Genomic DNA, 25,865 nt, shown 5'->3' on the forward strand with positions numbered 1-25,865 from the left:
AGGGAAACGCATTAAATGTAAGAGGAGAACAACGACACAACATTTGAATGTAACACACCAGTGAAGCAGAGTGAATAGACATTTATGTGATGACAGTTTTTGTTTGTTATTTGAACTGATTTCTTTTGCGTGAATTATGTTGCCACTGAAAACTCCTCACTCAAATGAGCAATTCGAAACCGGTTTTGTATGACATTGCAGTTACCTTTTGATACCGACAATTATATTTCTATCGTATTTAAGAACCCACCAAATGTCCATATCATCTCCATTTAGAACTTACTGTGTTAAATAAAAGACTTGTTGCTTCAGGGGTTGCTTTGTTTCTGCAGTTTTGGACAAAATCCACATCATTACATTAATCTTTTGAAGTCGTCCCTCAGAAAAAGCTTTCTTTAGTACAGCGATGTCTTCCACCGTTGTCTTCATCAATGATTGTTTAAAAGAGCTTTGTATTAGCATTTCATTCATCCTTCGAATCTATATGATCTACAAGGAAATATGTAATATAAGTTAATAAAGATTGTCTTTTTTCCCCAGTGGTATTTGGTTATGACAGCGATAGAAATTATATAATTCTTATCATAGCCATACAGCAAACAGAATTAACGAAATTGTTCTATAAAAAGAAACTTGTCAACAAAGTTTATTAGTTTAGAAACTTGTTATATAAGACTTTAAATTTGATTGTAATTGAATAACAATTGTTTCATCCCCACCATAAAGCAGAGTAAATGCAGTTACCTTTTGATACCGACAATTATATTTATATTGTATTTAAGAACCCACCATATAGAATTCCAACCTTGCACTTGTTATGCCCCACCTTCGAAAATAGAAATGCATTATGTTTTCTGGTCTGTGGGTTAGTTCGTCCGTCTGTTCGTCCGTTCGTACGTTCGTTCGTCTGTCCAGTTTCAGGTTAAAGTTTTTGGTCGAGGTAGTTTTTGATGAAGTTGAAGTCCAATCAACCTGAAACTTAGTATATATGTTTCTTATGATATGATCTTTCTAATTTTAATTTCAAAGTAGAGTTCTGGCCCTAATTTCATGGTCCACTAAACATAGAAAATGATAGTGCGAGTGTGGCATCCGTGCATTGGGGACACATTTTTGTTTTCGTCTGCAATTAGTTTTTAGACACCTACACCAGTAACACTTCGCATTTACGAATGTAGATAAACAGCTGAGTGAAGGTCAACATTCACAGAACATATAAACGTATATTTTTTAAATGTGGTTGTATTGCATACATACTGTAAAATTTAGGATTAGTGTAAACCTTAGTTATTTCCTATCTGATTTTTTCGAGTCCCATGTTTTATAAGTCTTAATATGTTTTTCTTTCTTCTAAAATTTCTATTTTGTTCTTGAAATTTTATGACCTTACCCAGCAAGTCATTTTAATCATCAGTTGTACTCAACGACAACTCTTTTTTGAATTTTGTTAAGACCAAATAAAAATTCATTTTTGTCCAGGGTGCCTTTCAAATCAATCACCATCATACATATTTTGGTTCTATGCATGACAGCAGTATACAAGGAGTGTAATATTATTTCTTCAACCATGCAGAAATCCTTCTCCCACTGTTTCCCGCCTATTAATCACGTATTTTGGCACCGCTTTCAGTAACAACTGAGCTTTAAAATTACAAGTCGTTTATCTGATAGTTTGGAGCTCTTACGTGCAAATAAATCTTCATTAGATCACCCTTTGCAATTTATATCAGTTTCACTGTCATTTGAGGTCTGTATGGATCAATCAATGTAATGTTTAAATCCATTTTATAACACATCGAGGATTGCTTAACATTCCAAATATCCGATTCGATTGTTCTTACAGATAAATGAGGGAGTTCCTAGATGGAAATTGTACATTTGAATAACGTACACGAAATAACAGTTATTGGAAGATAAATTAAACTTATAATTCCTTATTTAACAATCGACCAGAAACTCCAGCTTGAACTGAGTAAGGTTACAAATGAGTTACATAATAGAACACCATTTCTTTTGTTTATTCTGAAGACATTGAGTTTTTTAAGAGGATATGAGCGAATGATTTACATTGTTTTTTATTTTAAAATATGATTGTTTATAAACCCTACTTCAGAATGCATCAAACTGATCTCTACGTCAGGATATCCTTTTACCGGCCGTCGGAGGTCAATTTGCATTGTCATATATGTCATCCGTTATATAGATGACGTTCTTTCACTAAATAATTCAAATTTTGGTGACTATGTTGAATGCATGTATTCCATCGAACTAGAGATAAAGGATACAACAGATATAGTAAAGTCGGTATCGTATCTTGACTTACATCTAGAAATTAGGGTCGGTTGAAAACAAAACTTTACGACACAAGAGATGATTTCAGCTTTCCAATTGTGAACTTTCCATTTCTAAGTAGCAACATTCTAGCAGCACTTGCATACGGGGAATATATCTCCCAATTGATACGATATTCCCGTGCTTGCATTTCCTATCATAATTTTCTTGATAGATGGTTGCTGCTCACAAGGAAGCTATTAAACCAAGAGTTCAAAAGGTGAAGTTGAAATCATCCCATCGTAAATTTTATCCGTTGTGTCGTTTGTTTTCTCTTATATTTGAGTGTAAATTCATATTACTATAAGACCTGCCACGGTACTTTTCTATCCCAAATTCATGTATTTGGTTTTGATGTTATATTTGTTATTCTGATAGGATTTTGTCTAATGCTTAGTCCGTTTCTGTGTGTGTTACATTTTAATGTTGTGTCGTTGTTCTCCTTTTATATTTAATTCGTTTCCCTCATTTTTAGTTTGTTACCCCGATTTTGTTTTTTGTCCATAGATTTACGAGTTTTTACCGGATACATTATAACATAAGCAACACGACGGGTGCCACGTGTGGAGCAGGATCTGCTTACCCTTCCAGAGCCCCTGAGATCACCCCTAGTTTTTGGTGGGGTTCGTGTTGCTTATTCTTTGGTTTAATATGTTGTGTCGTGTGTTCTATTGTTTGTCTGTTTGTCTTCTATTTATAACCAGGCGTTGTCAGTTTAATTTCGATTTATTGGTTTGACTGCCCCTCTGGTATCTTTCGTCCCTCTTTTATATGATTAAATGATAGATTCAGAAAAACTAAGCAAATCGTATTTAATCGCTTTCAGAATTGCCATGCCTCTTTTCGTATTCCGAATTATACCACGAAAATGGTTTGAAAACACGTTAAAAAACTTGTTTATCACACGAGGAATATGATAGAATAAACAGTTTTTCATAAAATCGAGACATTGTGATTCAACATTCTAATGATGTCGGTAGGTTCAGCATTTAGGTCTGTGGTTAAAATTATATTTAAGCATTGCTAATTGTTTTGATACTGTCTTAATTTTGCCTTATTCGGTGTTTATTAAAGGAAGTCGCGCAAATCAAATAACAGTTGCTGAAAGCTAGCTTAGTTATTAATTTAATTTTTCATGAAGGAAAATGTTGATCAATGAAAGTTACGTAATGTTTCAGTCAATTAAATATTATTTCGTTTTAAACATTTCAATTGATATGCATTCCTGGTTTTCCTTCATAGTTATTTGATTTTGATCGACTTGATACTCTTTACCCGAATCCAGAATTCCTAAATGAATGTATATTTAGCTTTTGATTCGTCCTTTTTACGGACAAATGTGTCTTGGATGGGACGACACACACTGCTTTACACCACTGTCCAGTATTATAGTGTGGGCATCATAATTCTCTGTGATAGAATTTTGATTAAATCTTAATGGTTTTCATTCAATTTTATTTTAAGTTATATAATCGTTTATTTAGCTATTGAAATCCCAGCGTTTAATTTTATATTTTGGTTAACTTGGTTCTAATTTTTCCGGATTTATTGAACTAAAATTATTTTTCTCTAGTCTCAACTCAATAATAATTACGCAAGTGGCATTAAAAACTATTTTCCCGACAGTTCCTACAATTGAATGACCATCATAAAGGGTGCTTTTTCAATTTTCTTTTCAATTGTTGGTAATCATAATGACAAATTTCTGACAGCTGTGCAGTGCTAATCATGACAGAAGTTTAATTCTATATTTTTTTCTTCGGTTTCCAATTAATATTTTGTATTGATATGTATATCCTTAGTATTTTCCAATTCGACATTCGTTTTAAGAACAAAAGTGTGTGTCTCGTTTTTATTAGATTTCCACAGGAGATTAGCATTGCCAGTCAGTAAAACACTTTTGATCATTATTATTAAATTTACGTTAAGATTGGTATAAACTAAGACTAAAGAATTTGCTATGCAAAGGTAACTTACGTAGCGTTTATTGACATATTTTCAAGAAAATTATAATTATTCCTATGTTTTTATTGTTCTTATAGGATCTGTTTTGGATATAGTATTAAATTCGCATTGTGCAGTCGATTAATGAACATGTAGCAGGGTTAACATTATTCTGCTTATTAACAGGACGCCTGACCACAAATTCTGAAGAGAAAATGGTTAAAATTATGTCTTGATTTTTTTAACCACGTTATCTTTTAAAATAGCAGGTTGCAGATAAGCAATATAATTTCAATAATGTTTGTTATGTGTATACAAAAGTAAAAATAAAGGTGTTTTTAAATTCAATTGACTCTTACTGGATTGAGTTGACATGTCATATGAAAATTATCGTAAACTTAGTTTGAACATAGTAACAACTTTTAGGAACTGCAAGATAGCAGAAAAACGGATATGTTGAAATCAAATCATGACAATACCAAAATCAATGGCTTCTAAATGTTTCAACTGATAATCTAAATTTACCTTTTACCAACCAAATGGTAGTGAAAAACGTCTAAAATGAATTAATATACAACATTTGTGTTCTTACGCTAATTTCCAATATGGTACAACTTTGTGGCATTGTTTTGTTTTATCATGTGTTTTCTTTTTTGTTGATAACTTAACACCAGTGAATGTAAACTAATTTCAGATATATTATTTGTTGTTTCTCTGGAAAGAGCTAAGTAATTCCGTATTTGGATAATTCGTTATTTTTACATTTAACAAATAGCATTCTTTAAAACGATGAAACCATGATTTATGACAAAACAATTAACGAAAATCACACATAACATATGCCTACCAACAGCAATCTCTGAATCACAGTTTCCTATCTTTGGATAGCCCCATCAATAAATTGTGTTGACTTTCACATAGATCACGTTCTTTGTAATACTCGTTAAGTTGTTTGTCTGTTCTATCAAGAATAAACAATTCAGTCACTAATTCTGGGTGCATTAACAATAACTGATAAATATAAGTTGGACAAGCATTTTGAAGCACACTTGTGCGTGTTTAGGACTTCTAAATTAAATAAACATTACCGGTAACAATTTTACTACACCGGATGTGCATTTCGAAATGTAATGACATGACTTTTCGGTGATGCTCGAGGTAAAAAAATTTGAAAGTCTGATAAAGAATATTTTGAATTCGAGAATTTTTTTTTAAATACTAAGGCTTTTTTAGCTCAGGCATATATTACCTTAGCTGTATTTGGCAAAACTTTTAGGAATTTTGGTTCTCAATGCTCTTCAACTTCGTACTTTATTTGACATTTTAAATTTTTTTGGATTCGAGCGTCACTGATGATTCTTTTTTAGACGAAACGCGCGTCTGGCGTTCATACAAAACTTAGTCCTGGTATCTATGATCAATTTATTACATAAGTACCAATGGTTATTTTAAGGACGGACACATGATTCAGAGCTTAGAATCGTGAGGGGGGTACATTCCTCATTTTAAAAGTTCTCCAAAAGCGTCACAAACGTTGATCTTTATATATTGTATGACCTTTACGAAACTTACAGGTTTTACAAAATGACATTAGAATAACGATTAGCTGATATTATCTAAAAACAGTCGTCCTACTTCAGTTGCCCTACTTAGGAATCAACTTGACACTTTTAGAAACAAATGGATTGATGATGTACTGTGGAAATGATAAAGACATGTTATTTCTCAAGTTTAATTTGATGAGACATGCAACATAATGACAGGTGTCAGTTTGTATCTGGAAAAATGTCAAAAGGAAGAGACCACAGAAAATAAGGCAAAACATAGCATTAATAAATGAAGATTGTGTTTCATTGCTGAAGATATTTTCAAAGGTTAGCAGTGAAGTGTCTGACATTGTAAGATACTAAATTTATTGCATTCGTCTCTTTTTTGGTCCATATCATCTCCATTTAGAACTAACTATGTGAAATAAAACACTTGTTGCTTCAGGGGTTGTTTTGTTTCTGCAGTTTTGGACAAAATCATTAAATAAGAATTATTTTGACACAATAAAGGGATAAAACGGGCAGTCATAGCTACACCATTCACATAACAACCCAATGTTGTCCCACAGTGTAAATCAGTTTGCCACCGCCAAACACAAACATGATGCATGATAAGAATCACCTCGTTTTTCAATAGTTATCTTGCAACTGTATCCAAATTTTGCACTTTTACCTAGTTAGTTTTACTAAAATTTTGTTCAAATATATTTTTCAAGATAATGGAATTTAATGCGACTGTCATAAAAGTGAGAGGTTTATTTAGCTATAAAACTGGGTTAAAACCCATTTCCATTCTCAATTTGATGCACCATTTTCTTCATAAGAAAATGCATGTACCAAGTCAGGAATATGACAGTTATTATCCATTCGTTTGATGTGTTTGAGCTCTGCCATTTGATTAGAGACTTCGTTTTGAATTTTTCTCGGCGTTCGTTTTTTTTTTGTGAATTTAATTTTGATTTTTCATTACACTCAGACTAAATAGTTGCACAATAAATTGATGAAACGTTGTAACGTTTGTCTCCAAGTTTGTTGAACTTATTTATTGTTTTTCATAGAATTTTTTTCTCCAATACCCTCCTTATAAAAGAGGGGCGAAATTCAGCGAATATTCAAACTCATAAATCGAAAATGAACTGACAACGACATTGAAAAGAAAAAAAACTCGATCAAATAAACAATATTACACGAAAATCAACATCGAAAACAAAAGACTAAGCAAAACATACCCCACCAAAAACTGGGGTTAAAAGCATTAAGATATTACCGGCAACAAACTTACACTATAGAAATTAGAAATGTAAACTTTATGAATAATCCTTACTCTGATAACTTTCTTTACAATCATGTGATATTTTGGTGTAATTTGATTTGTTGACACAATTCATAATCAGTTTCGGTATATACATTTTTTGTCGAGCCTTCGACTTAAGTCGAAAAAGCGAGACTAAGCGATCCTACTTTCCGTCGGCGTCGTCGTCGGCGGCGTCGTCGTCGGCGGCGTCCACAAATATTCACTCTGTGGTTAAAGTTTTTGAAATTTAATAACTTTCTTAAACTACACTGGATTTCTATCAAACTTGGACAGAAGCTTGTGTATGATCATAAGATAGTATCCAGAAGAAAAGTTGTAAAAATAAAATTCCATTTTTTCCGTATTTTACTTATAAATGGACTTAGTTTTTTCTGCGGGGAAACATTACATTCACTCTGTTAAAGTTTTTAGAATTTTAATAACTTTCTTAAACTATCCTTTGTTTGAACCAAACTTGGACAAAAGCTTGTTTATGATCATAAGATAGTATCCAGAAGTAAATTTTGTAAAAAAATAAATCCATTATTTCCGTATTTTACTTTTAAATGGACTTAGTTTTTCTACAGAGAAACATCACATTTACTCTGTGGTTAAAGTTTTTAAAAATTTAATAATTTCATAAACTAGCTGGGTTTGTACCAAACTTGGACAGAAGCTTATTTATGATCATAAGATAGTATCCAGAAGTAAATTTTCTTAAAAGATATTTCCATTTTTTCTGTATTTTACTTTTAAAGGGACTTACATTTTCTTCCAGTTAACATAACATACAGTCTGCAGTTTAAGTTTTCAAAACATTAATTAGATTCATTAACTATCCTACATTTTTACCAAACTTGGACAGATGCTTCTTTCAATCAAAAGGAATATTTTTATTGATTTTTTTCCTCCTTTATGTTGAGCCTGCGATTTACAGCAAAAGTATGCGAGACACTGGGTTCCGCGGAAACCTTACAATTTTTTTATTTCTGCAATTTTGATTTACATACATCTATTTTAATAGTATATTTGATATTATGGTTTTGTTTTGTCTTGTGTACATCGTTAGAGTTTTTATTTTTCAAAACCTTTCAGAATTTAAGTTTTTAATGATTTTTTAGGAATATATAACCTTAGCCCTATTTGGCACAAGCTTTTGGAATTTTCGATCCTAAATGCTCTTCAACTTTGTACTTGTTTGCCTTTATGAATATTTCGGTATGAGCGTCACTGATGAGTCGTATGTAGACGAAACGCGCGTCTGGTTTACTCAATTACAATCCTTGTACCTTTGATAACTTTTTATTCGGTCTTAACTCGTTTTTTACGACCATTACCGAAGACTTTTCTGAGGACGAAAGGTGTCGGCGTACAGTATTATAATCCTTGTATATGTTATAAGTGTTAATGAACCACTTGTTTTCATTAATGTTTTAAGGTGTCACGATCTTTTTATCTTTATTCGATTTTTCTTCGGTCTCAATTTTGTTAAGAAGAAAAGATGATTTTTTTTTAAAGTTCATATATTTTGTTTACCAAAAGACGATTTGCAATGACGTAAACACATATCAATATCTTAGTTGATAATAGTAGTTTACAAAACAGGCTGTAATTATATTGTCATCTCAAAACGAGCAAGAGTTTGTTTACTTGTGGTTTCATTAAATTGAACACAAACATGCTGTGAAAATGATATAAAACTCGTGTTTTAAGAACATTAACCTGTTTTTGGAAAAAGTGTATGGTCGTATATGCTATCTTTACATAAATGAACTAAAAACAAGTTAAATTATCATGAAATAAAACCCTGATTAAGTAAGGCCAAATAAATTCAAATTGATAGGAAAGTAATTTGAAGCATTTAATATTTTAACAAACATATCAATAAATTTGTTTATGTTTGTAGTTCGCATGTTTAAGGCTGTAATTGTTATGTCACGAAATGAACAAGAGTTTGTTTTATAACTCGTGATATCATTAAATGAAACAAAAACATGCTGTGTAATAAACTAACCCTCAGTTTTAAGAAGATTAACTTATCTTCGGAAAATGTGTCAGAAAACTATCTCGGTCATATGTGTTTTATATAATTAAAAAAAAAAAAAAACGAAGAAAAATAAGATAGTTATAATGCAATTTAAAAAAAACAAACATTTATTTGTCAAGCAAAACATGTTCAAATTGTTTTGTTGGGTATAAACATTCAATGAAAGAATCCTTATGCTTATATTTTGTAAGAAAAGTCATGTGGAAAATATTTTTCCCACGCACCATTTATGCAACATGAAAATACTGAATGTTGTGAGAAATATCAGAATGATCTCATGTTTAAATGTCACAATCATTTTAAGTTGTGTGGCTTTTATTGCAGTGGTTTTCATTAATATTTTTAAAAAGTCATGAAATGTTACATATATTATTTAAAAACGTTTTCATGTAGTATAATAGTATGGTTTCTAAAACTGATGTTTTAAAATAAAAATAAATATCTTGGCATTTTTATATAACAGTTAAAGTACACACCACTTGTGTTTGGTTCGTACATTTATTGCAGAAAATATTTTGCTCTCTCTCTGATAGTAAAACATTGCTTTGGATAAAGTTGTTTACCAAAAACATTATCTATGGAGGTCACCATAACATTTCAATATTCCCGCTGAATACCTTCAGCTTTGCCGTTACTGTTTATTTTCTACTAAGGTTAAATAAAATGTTTATAATATTTATATGATATATTCAAACACAGTTGTATGAATTGAATTGTGAATATATTAAAATGTATCATAAAAAGAGATTTATAAAGTTAACACGAAATTTGTAAAAATATGTTATGATATTTGTTATGAATAGTAAAATAATTGCTTGTTCGTCCGTCTGTCTGTCCCGCTTCAGGTTAAAGTTTATGGTCTTTCAGGTTCAAGTTTAAGGTCAAGGTTGTTTTGAAGCGGAAGTCCGATCAACTGGAATCTTAAGACTCCTATGTTTCCTAAGATGTGATCTTTCTAAATTGATAATGAGAGTGGTTTGTCTATGTACTATGGACACATTCTTGTTTTTCAAATTGTGTTACTTGAGTTTAATTGGAACTCAATGATATTTGGTATGCAGTTGTAAATAGTTATCAAAGGTACCAGGATTATAATTTATTACACCAGACGCGCTTTTCGTCTACATAAGACTCATCAGTGACGCTCATATCAAAATAGTTATAAACCAAACAAATACAAAGTTGAAGAGCATTGAGGATCCAAAATTCCAAAAAGTTGTGCCAAATACGGCTAAGGTAATCTATGCCTGGGATAAGAAAATCCTTAGTTTTTCGAAAAAATCAAAGTTTTGTAAACAGGAAATTTATAAAAATGGCCACATAATTGATATTCATGTCAACACCGAAGTGCTGACTACTGGGCTGGTGTAACCATGTTAGCGCATTATATAGCAATAGGAATTCGTCGTGGTCTATTGTACTGTAAAAATATATTCATGCTTTTGTATTTTCCTTGTCAGCAATCTTTGTCACACTGATGACAGGCGACTTATAAATTTGACAGAATATACAATATTTTTTAAACTTGTACATTCGCATGATATTGTGTCATATTTTTTTTTCTGACATTTAGTTAACATGACTTTCTCTATTTTTGTGTACGTTTTTTTAAATCTTGAACATTGTCGACGTCGTTGCTTTCTGCATCAACATATTACAAATTTTTAAACAAATGTACATACCCATTTGATTTGACAATTCTATTAGAAATATTGTCTTCGGTTGAACAATAATGAAAATGCATTACATAAGTATGACATTTTACTGCAAACATAATTACCTTGAGTCAAGTCTTTGATATAGGATTGTTCGTGGTTTTCATTCAAATTAATTGTGTGTTAGACAGAAGTCTTATTTTGTGATCACTCACTTACAAATTGCAATGAAAGCGTTTTATTTTGGTCTCTGGTAACCTCAATTTTTATTTTATGCCATATAGGAATTTCTATTATTAACCATATCAAATAGATTGTTATTACTTAACTCACATTTAAAATTTTTGTCTGACAGTTCTTCTAATTCAAGAAATATTGGTATATCGTTCTTCTCAATATTAATGTCATTTGTCAATCGAAATGAACATTTTTTTGGCAACTCACAATCTGCTTTATCTTAAAAAGTTAAATAACAAACTCCGAGGAAAACTTAAAAAGGTGAGTCCGCAATCAAAAGAAAAATCAAATGCTGAAACACATCAAAGGAATGTACACAACTGTAATATTGCTGACTTGGTACATGCATTTTCTTATGTAGAGGTATTTATATTCTCAATGTGTTGTCAGATTTTTAAATTAAGTTTTTCAATATCATGAACTAGATTCTCAAAACTTATAAAAGAATATGTATGATTCGTTTCAAAGGTGTCCCTTATTCTGATTTGGGTTTATTTTTTACCTCTTTTGGTTTGATAAGCTCTAGATAATTGCATTTGATTTTCAAATATTACCAGGCAGAAAACCTGGACGCGCCATATCTTGTTTGCAGATGCCTAATATTACGGAATTTCGGTCTGCCACATGTATATTGTTGTTGGCCTCATTTTCATTGTTCAGCAATTGTTGTTTTTAGCTCACATGGCCCGAAGGTCCAAGTGATATTTTCTCATCACTTGGCGTCCGTCGTCCGTCGTCGTTAACCTTTAAAAAATCTTCTCCTCAGAAACTACTGGGCCAAATTTAGGCAAACTAAGCCACAATCATTATTGGGTTATGTTAAAAAAATGTGTGAGCCGGCAAACCAATCAAGATGGCTGCCATGGCTAAAAATAGAACATAGGGCTAAAACGTAGATTTTGGCTCATATCTCTGAAACCAAAGAGCAAATCTGACATGGGGGTGAAATTGTTTATCAGGTCAAGATCTATCTGCCCTCAAATTTTCAGATGAATCAGACAACCCGTTCTGAGGTTGTTTCCCATGAATTGGTTATTTTAAGGAAATTTTGCCGTTTTTGGTTATTATCTTGAATATAATTATAGATAGAGATACACTGTAAACAACAAAAAGGTTCAGCAAAGTAAGATCTACAAATAAGTCAATCATGACCAAAATGATTAGTTGACCCCTTTATAGTCAATGTTTAACAATTTTGCATAAAAATTTGTAATATTTTACAAAATATTTTCCACTGTAACTACTCGGTCAAGTTTATTAGAGATAATTGTAAGCAGCAATAACGATCGTACTTCAAAAGTTAGATCTACAAACACATGACCATCACGAAAACACAAGTTTGTCATGAATCCATCTGTGTCCTTCGTTTGATATGCACATAGACCAAGAGTGACACAGGCTTTTTAGAGCCTCTAGTTTGTCATGTGATTATTCACTTATGATGAGTAATATGATAACAATATAGGATATATTGGTTCCTTGCAATATATACATATTCGTTACACAGGATCACTCTAACCCCAACCTCATTTTATTGATCAAGGTTAAAGTTGAGCACTTAGGTCCGCTTATGAGATACTTTAAGCAGCATGCAGGTCAACTGTATTTGATGTATGGAATGAAAGAAATATAAACGTGTCTGTTTTTTTTGTACTTTGATCTTTCTTAATACTAATAGCAATAGGTTAGCTATATTTTGGGTATGGAATGAGAACGGTTAGCATGTCTGTCTACAGGTATAATCTTACATAGGACTTGTTTTTATGGTTTATTGGTCTATGTGTAGTTTTTATGGTTCGTCTTTTTTCAATAACCATTAGCAATAGATCAACAATAGTTGGTCTATTTAAAAATTGTAAGATATATAAGTCTGTCTGACAGGATTTATGTGAACTTGACCTCATTATGATCGATCTTTAAAACTTGAGTGTGTGTGATGCTTTTAGTTAAACCTTATTCACCAATACTTCCAATATATTCCAACGGTCAGTATTTTAGTTTTTACTTCCTCTTTTACCAAGTTATCTTTAGATCTGTTGACATGCATATCACGATCTTTTCTACATCCTCACCCTTCGGTCATTGGTGAACATTTGACTCCTTTGGAATCAATCTATTTCTATAGTCAAAATGTAAACAGAAGAGACATTTACCAAACACATTATGCAATTCAGAAAGACAGATCAATATCATCGTTTAATTAATAGTTTGCATTGTATAGGCTGTAACAGCTTTCTCACGAGAAAGTTAAAAGATGTTAACTCGTGTCATCATAAGATAAAACATATAATGGTGAGATATACACATATCATTATGGGTTAAAGTTCTGTCAGAAATTAAATTACAGTATAATATAAAATATATCGAGATATTATATTCAAATGTTTTTATAGACATTTTTTTCTCGCAATAATGCGCAAATGTTACAGATGTTAGTAGAAATGTATAACAAAATATATTTGTTTTCGAAATCGAACAAGAAACATATATATTTATTGATATTTTTTCTTATCCAATTAAGGTTCATTTAGAAAAAAGCTATGTTCCTTTGGTATCTTTTACCTATATCAAACTAGAGCTGAAAAATATCGTCTATCCAAATCATTTTATGATTTACTTTTAGCTGTTTTATAAAATTAAAAACATCTGTTATCTGGTGATGATTCAAAATAGTGACACCGTTTCAAATTGCGTCTGATTGTACTAGAATTATTTTATTCATAAAATGTTTTTGTGTAGCATACTTTTTCTGCAACTCACTTAGTAGAAGTTAACCAACTTTACTTAACTATGGGATAAAAATTCCACAACTCATTCGGTATTAAAGAGCTTGCACCTGCTACTCATACTTTGTTAAACGTAACCAGTGTCTGAGAAAAAAAGTTGATGAACCAGGGTTAGTTTAGAGAACGTCACGTGTTCTTTATCTATAAATTTCATCAACGTAACACAAATAATGAGCTGCAAATAATAGACGATGGTCTTGACGTATAGATTATATGTACTGACGTTTGTTTTTGCCTGTATAGTGATTAACATTATAACATCATGTTGGCTACTGTCCCCCTAATTTTAGATATATTAACCTATTATGTCTGTTTGTTTTGTTCACCCATTTATATCATCAGTAAAATGGACTTTTATGCGACTGTCAATTAAGCAAGAGGTTAAGCTAGCTATAAAAACAGGTTTAAATACAAGCATCATAGATACCAGGATTAATACACTATCCTGTACATATGTTCATGTCTCTATTAAGTTAGAAATTGGGCAGTTGTTATCCATTCGTTTGATGATTTTGCCATTTGATTGTACTTTCCGTTATGAATTGTGGTCGGAGTACATGAAGACTTCATGTTTGTTTTCTTCCTTTGTGTAAATAGAACACTCCTTATATCTTTAAAGAATAAAAATGGAATGTCTTATAGTGTATAATGGGCTAAACTAATGACTCCATATTTCTTCTGGAAGTGATAGAATCCTTGTGTATTGCCTTTATTGTCCAGTTATAACACTTCATACCCATGGGAAATTATGCTTGACGCTAACCTTGAAAGCATCTTTGAATGGTCAGTCATAATTCAAGATAGTTTAGGGAAATCTTTTACTGCTCTTCACTAGTTGATTTTAAAATTCACATGTTAGCAGGACTATATACAAACTGATTTATGTATTTGATGCAAGCAAGCTCAAACCCAAGGTACATATTTCTAAGAAAATGTTGACAAAGGATGTTTTTGTCTATTTATTTAGGTCATTTTGATTTTTATTCTGAAATATATCATCTATACTTATTTGATCTTTATGAGATATATTTTTGCTATTTTACTGCATCAGATGTACATTTTGGCAATGCATGTCTCTTCAGTGATGCCCGAAGCCTAAATGAAGCCTATACAGTGAAGCCAAACTCTGACAAGTATCGAAGTGTTCACATATTTTTGTTTTATTACCAACAGATGAATGTTTATTTATAGAAAGACCATAATATTGAGCCAGATGATTTTTTCCATTTTTTCCCCAGAAGAAAGTGTTGAAAAAAATAACATTTTTTTATTATTCTATGTTCAAGTTATCTAAATTTGCAAAATTGTTCATCTTGTTCGTTTTTAACAATGTTTTTTTAAACGTCATTAAAATTTAACAGGGCATTATAAATCTTCATAAGAAATATAAATATAAAGGGCAATGTTTATTGCAACTTATTTATTTCTTAAATATGTTATAATCGATTGTCATACTATTAAAAATTTCAGCTATAGCGAGATAAAACAATTCAAGGGCAGGATGATATAAAAGAATACGTTGGTGGTTTTATAATATATCAACTTTTTTAATTTACATGTCAGCATACTTTGTTTGATGTTACAATAAGCGTAAGTGTATATTTCCAACCAACCAACCAAATTTGTAAGAGACCAATGGTGCCTATTTCCATAGGTTTTTGTCGAGCATGTGACTTTTTGTTGCAGACAGCTCGACATATGGAACGTGATTCGGCAGATGCATTAGCTTACCTCTTGAAAACTTTATACTTTTGATTATTTATTTAGTTTGAAGAAACCTCTGAATAAGGTTTGTAAGGCATACATAATACGATGAAATCCAGACGATTCCTTCACAATCCAGTGAATTTGAATTTTGGCTGAAATGGATATATTTTAAAACTGTTGTGAACTTGAAGCACAATTTCATCCCATGACAAGGGACTTTATATTTGGGTCAGCTTAGGCCCTTACCAAATCTTCTTCCTTTGCAAAGTGTAAACCATTTACTCACCAATATTTATACTTGATCTGGTAGAGAAAAAGAAAAATTAATCAAAATCATAGTTAACGGTTTAAACAGGTACAGTAAATTGTGGACACATTTATATTTTTCAGATTACCACCACATCCTTTCATAACAATTTTAAACAACAGATCAGAGTCATGGCCCCAGATTCTTCAGGAATTTTCACATTTGTGCCATAGTGAAAATTTAAGGTAAGTAAATTATGTATACTATGATGGCAAATACAGTGTTTAATAAAGCGTCAGACAAGACAAATACTCATATAGACTATAATGTAGTTGGCTGTCACCTAATCAACGACAAACTACTGTCCCAATATGTTTTTTTCAATAACTGAATGGAAATACTGGAATGTCATAAAACATGTTGAAAAACTGAGGCTTATAACTTAATACACACATCAAACATGGATTTCTTCTTATTGGTGATGCTCTAATAACAATACTTCAAATTTTGAGTCATTTACGAGGTAAAGAGCATGCAAAGGTAAAATTCTAAAGTGTTGTATCAAATCTGGTGTAACATGGACACTGGGGAATCAAAACCTTGTTGTTAATAGTTATATTGTTTTAACAGCATTAAATTTAAAGAAACGTTCGTATCAATAATATTTCATGACATCACAGAAACACAAACTACTGTGATTGTGATACCATCAACGAAAGAAGCATTTATCAGCATTAAATTTTCATCACTGGTATCAGCTTTCAAATTTTATGGACAAGATGTTCTTGTTTGCGAATGTTAACTGATAAATTACTCTTTGGTTGATAAACTTAAATAAGAATGTGCATTTGTAAGTTATATTGTTGTTTTGGTTGACATCTCTACAGAAGTTGCGTGTGAGTTTTATTGATTAAAATGTTGTTCCATTATTTTAATGCAGATCTCTTATTTTACTAAATTTCCGTCTGTCATATGTCCGTTGTCCTTGGCATCATTTTCATGGTTCAGTGACTATTTGAAAAACAAATACAGTTTGTAGTCAAGCGAAATACTCAATTGATGATAACTAGATTTGGTATATGGTTCCCATGCATTGCCTACATGTCTGTTAGTAAGTGTTCATCTGACCTTGACCTCATTTCATGCAACAGTAACCAAGTTTAAAATTACGTGAGTATGTCCGTTTTCAGATACTATAATTAGTAGGTCAAATACAGTGGTGAATAGAGTAAGTATAAGGGCACATGTCAGTCTAGCAAGTTTCATCTTACCTTGGTCTCATTTACATGATTCATTGATTATGTAAAGATTTTGTGTTTTGGTCTGTGTATAAATTTTTAAAGCAATAGGACGCCATATTTTGTGTACAATATAATTGTAAGATGTTAAAGTCATAAAAAACGAGTGACCGGTGAAAAATAATATTCTCCCAATTCTTGAACCAATGCATACAAACATAATAAACGTATTCTTCTGTGCACGAATTTATTTTTCGTGTAAATTTCGTATAATCGTCAATTTTTTTTCAATCGATCAGTGTTCATTGGTCGATGTTAAAAACATTTACAATCAGCAATAGGACAACTATTCTTGGTGTATGGAATACTTGAAAGATGATTATGTCTGTCTAATAGGATTTATCTGACATTAACTTCATGGATCTTTAAAAATATTTAATGTATGTAATATATGTAGTTAAACTTTATTTTTTAAAGACTTTCAACATAAAAACCAATTCCCAGTATTCAGGCGAGACAATTCAATGTGTGCACTCTTGTTTTTTTTCAAATATCTTTGCAATTTATGGAAAGAACTATTTCAAAATTTTGGTTTAATAACATTCAAGGACATTTAAGCTGAAGAAATGATTTAAAACAAGCTGTGTAATCAACAACAATAAACAAATATTTCTACTCATAATTTTGAAGAAAAAAAATCAAAAAGTATAGAATAAATGACTAACAACTATTCATATTGTTTTTGAAATTACTGAACAGAAGTACAAGAATTTACTAGATGTCAAATGATTCCGTACAGGCAACTAGATTTTAATTTGTGGTGGTTATGAATATGTGTTTTTCTTGTTATGAGTTCAAATGCAGATATTTATAAAATTATTGATGAGATTGTTGCTTTTAAATCCTTCTTTTAGCTTAATTGCACATGGTCGTTGTCTAATCAGTCTTTTTTAATTACTGATTATAAATGAATGTCACGCTTACATAAAGTTGAAAAATCCCTTGCAGTATGAATGAATGTATGAAAACTGTGTCAAAACTTGACATACTGTAAATATGAAAAAAGAGGCTATTATATTCCATTAATCAGTTTCACTGTCATTAACATTACCCACAATAGCATGGGCATGTAACAGCTGGTATCAGGAACCGTAGACAAAATATGAAACAGATTTTACATGCAAAAGTGCAGTTAACTTCTAGTAATTATGTTGTAAAAGCTAGAAGTCATGAAATAAAATTAGAGAAAAATAAATAAGAATTGTAGGTCAAATCAATGCAAAACGTCGCATGCTCTCATTTGAAGTATTTTATGATAGCAGAGTAATTATAAATTCGTTTTTGTATTATTTTTATTATTTTAAAAATGTGTAATGTCTGCAAGTATTTTTTCAAATGTATTTAAAAAAAATATTGTTAATTGATATATTGTAAATAGAAATAAAGAACAATTACTTTACATTTGATACCTGTAAATTTGTCAAACCGGCAAGCCCTTAATGATCCTTTACTGTGTAGTTCATTGTAAATATCAGTTGTTTTGGCCTTTTTACAGAATTCTAAATGCAATTAAAAGCTTGCAACACAATTTATTTATGTATGAAAATAAATTAGTCTGTAAAATAATTATTTAAAACAACATATTTATGTAAGTGACTAGTAACTTTAAATATCTGACCGATTCAGTTCAGAGTATCATTTGTTTTTTCTCAATCGATTTACGACTTTTGAATAGCGTTATACTACTGTTGGTTTTTTATGTTATGAAATAGATATATGTATTAAGTTTAAATCACAACCTTCCATGGCCGTTAACAATTTAAAACTTCCAGTTTGATATGCGGATTTTGTTTATTATTTGAGCCCCAAAGTGCTTTCTATACTTGTGTTGACATATATGATTGTTTTATGGTGATTAAGATTAAAACAAAGTTCACAGCTGTACCCCTTTTTTAGCTCACCTGGCCCGAAGGGCCAAGTGAGCTTTTCTCATCACTTGGCGTCCGTCGTCCGTCGTCGTCCGTCGTCGTTAACTTTTACAAAAATCTTCTCCTCTGAAACTACTGGGCCAAATCAAACCAAACTTGGCCACAATCATCATTGGGGTATCTAGTTTAAAAAATGTGTGGCGTGACCCGGTCAACCAACCAAGATGGCCGCCACGGCTAAAAATAGAACATAGGGGTAAAATGCAGTTTTTGGCTTATAACTCAAAAACCAAAGCATTTAGAGCGAATCTGACATGGGGTAAAAATGTTTATCAGGTCAAGATCTATCTGCCCTGAAATTTTCAGATGAATCGGTCAATCGGTTGTTGGGTTGCTGCCCCTGAATTGGTAATTTTGAAGAAATTTTGCTGTTTTTGGTTATTATCTTGAATATTATTATAGTTAGAGATAAACTGTAAACAGCAATAATGTTCAGCAAAGTAAGATCTACAAATAAGTCAACATGACCAAAATGGTCAGTTGACCCGTTTAGGAGTTATTGCCCTTTATAGTCAATTTTTAACCATTTTTCATAAATTAAAGTAATCTTTTACAAAAATCTTCTCCTCTGAAACTACTAGGCCAAATTAATCCAAACTTGGCCACAATCATCTTTGGGGTATCTAGTTTAAAAAATGTGTGGCGTGACCTGGTCAACCAACCAAGATGGCCGCCACCGCTAAAAATAGAACATAGGGGTAAAATGCAGTTTTTGGCTTATAACTCAAAAACCAAAGCATTTTGTGGAAATCTGAAATGGGATAAAAATGTTTATCAGGTCAAGAACTATCTGCCCTGAAATTTTCAGATGAATCGGTCAATTGGTTGTTGGGTTGCTGCCCCTGAATTGGTAATTTTGAGGAAATTTTGCTGTTTTTGGTAATTATCTTGAATATTATTATAGATAGAGATAAATTGTAAACAGCAATAATGTTCAGCAAAGTAAGATCTACAAATAAGTCAACATGACCAAAATGGTCAGTTGACCCCTTTAGGAGTTATTGCCCTTTATAGTCAATTTTTAACCATTTTTCATAAATCTAAGTAATCTTTTACAAAATCTCCACTGAAACTACTAGGCCACAATCATCTTTGGGGTATCTAGTTTGAAAAATGTGTCCGATGACCTGGCCATTCAACCAAGATGGCCGCCATGGCTAAAAATAGAACATAGGGGTAAAATGCAGTTTTTTGCTTATAACTATGAAACCAAAGCATCTAGAGCAAATCTGACAAGAAGTTAAATTGTTAATCAAGTCAATATCTATCTGCCCTGAATTTTTCAGATGAATTGGACAACTGGTTGTTGGGTTGCTGCCCTCCAATTGGTAATTTTTAAAGAAGTTTTGCCGTTTTTGGTTATCTTGAATACTATTATAGATAGCGATAAACTGTAAACAGCAATAATGTTCAGCAAAGTAAGATCTACAAATAAGTCAACATGACCTAAATGGTCAATTGACCCCTTAAGGAGTTATTGCCCTTTATAGTCAATTTTTAACAATTTTCATTAATTTGGTAAATTTATGTAAATTTTTACCAAATATAGTTCTCTGTTACTAATGGGCAAAGTTCATGATAGATATAATTGTAAGAAGCAAAATCGTTCAGTAAAGTAAGAACTTCAAACACATCACCATCACCAAAATATAATTTTGTCATGAATCCATTTGTGTCCTTTGTTTAATATGCACATAGACCAAGGTGAGCGACACAGGCTCTTTAGAGCCTCTAGTTTACTATTAACTTTCACCTATGATGTCCGTTTGTCTTGTTCACACATTGTTGTGAATATAATGGAATGTTATACGACTGTCATATAAGTAATAGGTTTTGCTAACTATAAAAACAGGTTCATTCCATTATTTTCTACATAAAAAAATCCCTGTATTAAGTCAGAAATTCTACAGGTTTTATCCATTTGGTTAATGTGTTTGAAGTTTCCTTAAATGTTGGTATATTTCTTATTTTACTTTTTGATAATCATATACTAATAAATTGTTCAAACACTGATACAGTAGTGAACATCATTTTCCAATGGCCTACTCAAACAGTGTTATTGATATCATATCCTTCTATTCATCTACTTTGCAAGATTGCATATGTTCTAACTCCCATAAAACAACAAGTTAGTCGGTGTGTTTCTCTGTAGCTTAGTCACGGTTGCCGTTTACGGTGCAGGAAATGCTTAACCTTCCGGAGCAACTTATTTTACTCCCCGTTTTTATTGTTCGTCTTGTTTCTTATTTATTATTAATAATTGTTGATGTAAATGTCCTTTGGTTTTGTGAGTCTTTGTTTACTCCTTGGTTTTGATTGTTATTGTCTTAGTGGCATAAAATGCTATTTTGATGAGATTATTGTGTATTTCGTCTTTAGTGATTGGTTTATTGTCAAGAAAACAATTAAAAATTGTAAACATTATTGGATATGGCTTCTTAAAGTTTTATGGTGATTATTAGGACAGTTGGTTGTTCATTTAAGCTTTCTGTATTAAAATCGTGAGTTTATTATCTTATGTTGAATACTATATAAGTGTTAAAGAAGCTTTCGGATTCTTAAACTTTAGAGAAAAACTTCAAGGAAATTTGTACCCTTTACATTTTGTATTGTGAGTAACAGATACCATACCAAATCCTGATTACTAACTTGAAAACTATCTTTTTAAAACCGTTATATTTTTGAACATTCTAGAGCACTATACCACTTTTCCGCTATACTATATGGAACACAAATTTGCGAATATGTAAATTAGAATAAGAAAACTTAATCATTGGCAATTGTACTTATTGTTTAAATCTTTGAGGGTTGACATTCCGTGAAGGATATTACTTTAATGAACCTTTCATATTCGTAAAATATGCTAGTTTGGCAAAAGGTGTGAATGTTTTGTAACGAAGTTCAGGTTTCTGTGGTCTTTACACAATTCTTACATCTTGACTTACATCTAGAAATTGACAATGAGGGTCGGTTGAAAACAAAACTTTACGACAAAAGAGATGATTTCAGTTTTCCAATTGTGAACTTTCCATTTTTAAGTAGCAACATTCCAGCAGCACCTGCATACGGGGTATATATCTCCCAATTGATACGATATTCCCGTGCTTGCATTTCCTATCATGATTTTCTTGATAGAGGGTTACTGCTCACAAGGAAGCTATTAAACCAAGAGTTCCAAATGGTGAAGTTGAAATCATCCCTTCGTAATTTGTACGGACGCCATTACGAGTTGGTTGACCGTTATGAAATAACCGTTTCACAAATGATATCGGATATGTTCCTTACGTCGTAACTACAATCCCCTTCCCTTTCATGAATGTGACCTACCGAATTAGACTATTTACCGGATTTGTAATCACATAAGCAACACGACGGGTGCCACATGTGGAGCAGGATCTGCTTACCCTTCTGGAGCACCTGAGATCACCCCTAGTTTTTGGTGGGGTTCGTGTTGATTATTCTTTAGTTTTCTATGTTTTGTCATGTGTACTATTGTTTTTCTGTCTGTCTTTTTCATTTTTAGCCATGGCGTTGTCAGTTTGTTTTAGATTTATGAGTTTGACTGTCCCTTTGGTATCTTTCGACCCTCTTTTATATAGTATCCTTCTTTTTATCCACAGAAGTTGTTTGTGAGATAGATTGATATTATTATCAATACCTCATTTTATATTTAAGATACGTTTATGATACTGATTTCTTTAGGGGACATATTTATGGCCTAATTAACACCTTTGATGGTCCTTATCTGTTGATCACTTTATCTTGGTAGTCTCAGCTTGGGATAATTAGTGTTGTCACTACGATTTACACGGGTCAATGTTTACTTTGCAATTTCCTTCAATCCAGACTATTTGTTACCTTCTTTTCTATTAAAAGGCTTTAATATTTAAAAAATTTTCAAAAACTAAAATCCACGAATTTAAAAACCCACGAACATGTAAATACTGCTCAAATCACGAAAATTGATACCCACGAATCAAAGTACTTTCACAGGACACAGTAGGTAGGTATGTCAACTGATATATGGAATGATTTTGTCTTTCTGACAGGTATCGTCAGGCCTTGATCTCCTTTTCCTGGTCCATTGGAGGATGATAAGTTTTTGTATGTCATTTGTTCTCATAGAAGTTCCTTTACATCCTTATCAAAATATTATCAATCATTCGCATTGCAATATACTTCCAGATCTATCATCAAAATGATATCGGTTGTTCTCATTAAATATTCTATCAATTGTTATCATTGCTATTTCTTATCAATTATTGTTATCATCAAAATACTGGCTGTTATCATCAACATATTGTCAGCTGTTCTCATTGCAATAACTTATCAATTATTATCATAAAATGCTTTCAGTTTTTCTTATTACAAAATCCTATCCATTGTTATCATCAAAATATTTTCAGTTGTAATCATTACTATTTCCTATCATTTATACAAAATTCTCAGAAATTATCCTGAATATGTTTAATTGTCATTTGTTCTATGTTTGCAATGTGTTCTGATTATTTGTAAATATTTTTAAGGGTTAAATTTATTTCTGTTTGTTGTGATGCTGTTCTAATCTTATTTTAATTGTCTGTTGTTTATATTGTATCTTTTCTTTGGTAATCAGTTATGAAATAGGGAAATGTGTGTTAACATCTGAGTAAACATCTCAATTGTTAACATCAAAATTCTGTCAGCTGTTCTCATTGCAAAATTGTATCAATTGTTATTATCAACATATTGTCAGCTGTTCTCGTTTCAATATCATATCAATTGTTAACATCAAAATACTGTCAGCTGTTCTCATTGCAATATTATATCAATTGTTATTATCAACATATTGTCAGCTGTTCTCATTTCAATATTATATCAGTTGTTATTATCAACATATTGTCAGCTGTTCTCATTTCAATATTATATCAATTGTTAACATCAAAATACTGTCAGTTCTCATTGCAATATTATATCGATTGTTATCATCAAAATACTGTCAGTTCTCATTGCAATATTATATCGATTGTTATCATCAAAATACTGTCAGTTCTCATTTCAATATTATATCGATAGTTATCATCAAAATACTGTCAGTTCTCATTGCAATATTAAATCAATTGCTATCATCAAAATACTGTCAGTTCTCATTTCAATATTATATCGATTGTTATCATCAAAATACTGTCAGTTCTCATTGCAATATTAAATCAATTGCTATCATCAAAATACTGTCAGTTCTCATTTCAATATTATATCGATTGTTATCATCAAAATACTGTCAGTTCTCATTGCAATATTAAATCAATTGCTATCATCAAAATACTGTCAGTTCTCATTTCAATATTATATCGATTGTTATCATCAAAATACTGTCAGTTCTCATTGCAATATTATATCGATTGTTATCATCAAAATACTGTCAGTTCTCATTGCAATATTAAATCAATTGCTATCATCAAAATACTGTCAGTTCTCATTTCAATATTATATCGATTGTTATCATCAAAATACTGTCAGTTCTCATTGCAATATCATATCGATTGTTATCATCAAAATACTGTCAGTTCTCATTGCAATATTATATCAATTGCTATCATTAAATAATTTCTATATGCAGTGTTCTGTCAGTTTGCATCATCAAAATAGTAACAAGATGAGACAACTTGCATTAAAATATATCTACTACTTTGATTTTTTTATTTATCTTTACTTATTTTTAATCTGCATAAAATATTTGTCAGTTAATGTAAAGAAAATAGAGACCACTCAATCGGTTAAACACTAAATACAATTTATGTTTGCAATTAATGTATTCTTCTTTAATTTAGTTTAAGAACAAGCTGTATTTCCCTGATGGAACCATTCCTGAAGTTTGTACTCCTAGAACCTCAGCAAAGTCTGCAGTTTTTGTCCATGAGAGTAAACTTACAGCAAACACTTTTGCAGGTGACTTCGGAGGACAGTGTGTTAAAATTCCTGGTAAAAATTTTACCATGCTTCCAGGTTGGTATTTTTTTTATTAGAAATATGACAATGAAATAAACCTGAAATGCCTCTTATTTATTATATCAGATTTTATATTTTAGTCTCTAATGTACCTGATATTTTTAATACATCTAAGACTACTTTTGATTGGACGATGTCTGCTGCCAAATCCATGGTCATTGGCAAAAATGCTTTGTTAAACAAGTGGTTTTTATTGTTCTTTTTCTGTTGTTATATATTAATTGTTATCAAAGGTACGAGGATTATAATTTAATAAGCCAGACCCGCGTTTCTTCTATATAATATTCATCAGTAACGCTCATATCAAAATAGTTGTAAATCCAAACAAGAACAAAGTTGAAGACCCAAAATATGGCTAAGGTAATCTATTCCTGGGATAAGAAAATCCTTAGTTTTTCGAAAAATTCGAAGTTTTGTAACAGGAAATTTATAAAAATTACCATATAATTGATATTCAGGTCAACACTGAAGTGCTGACGACTGGGCTGGTGATACACATGAGAACGATATGTCCACCAATAAAATTGACCAAAAAGGGGAAAATCGTATAACAGGATATTTTTTAATCTCTATTTGTAGGTGAACACTCCAGATTCCTTGACAATGACTAGCCAGTTTCTGTCAGAACTCCTACCAATCATCAAAAGCAGGCAAGAGTTGTCAATTCTTGTTAGATTTGGATTCTCTTTATGTTTACAGAGCACCCAACTACAAATTAACTATTCCATCTTAGCAAGAAGTCTGCAAAATTGTATAATGAACAGCAAAAGTGTAAGATAATGCTATGTACAAAGCATGAATAAATTATATTATTATTGAATCTTTCGAAGAATTTGCTCAAAGTGGAATTAAGGAA

At 31.3% G+C, this 25,865-nt stretch overlaps 1 protein-coding gene across 2 annotated transcripts in view; it reads left to right on the forward strand.

Moving 5' to 3' along the window:
* Positions 1–25,865, forward strand: part of LOC134714572 (focadhesin-like) — a 292,611-nt gene that overhangs the window by 135,196 nt on the left and 131,550 nt on the right. For both annotated transcript variants that reach the window (XM_063575928.1, XM_063575927.1), the window contains exons 5-7: positions 15,939–16,040; positions 24,832–25,006; positions 25,589–25,780. In XM_063575928.1, coding sequence (XP_063431998.1) covers positions 15,939–16,040; positions 24,832–25,006; positions 25,589–25,780 — 469 coding nt within the window. The remainder of the gene's footprint in view (positions 1–15,938; positions 16,041–24,831; positions 25,007–25,588; positions 25,781–25,865) is intronic.

The sequence above is a fragment of the Mytilus trossulus genome, chromosome 4, assembly GCF_036588685.1.
Source record: "Mytilus trossulus isolate FHL-02 chromosome 4, PNRI_Mtr1.1.1.hap1, whole genome shotgun sequence".
In the NCBI taxonomy this organism is placed as follows: Eukaryota; Metazoa; Mollusca; class Bivalvia; order Mytilida; family Mytilidae; genus Mytilus; species Mytilus trossulus.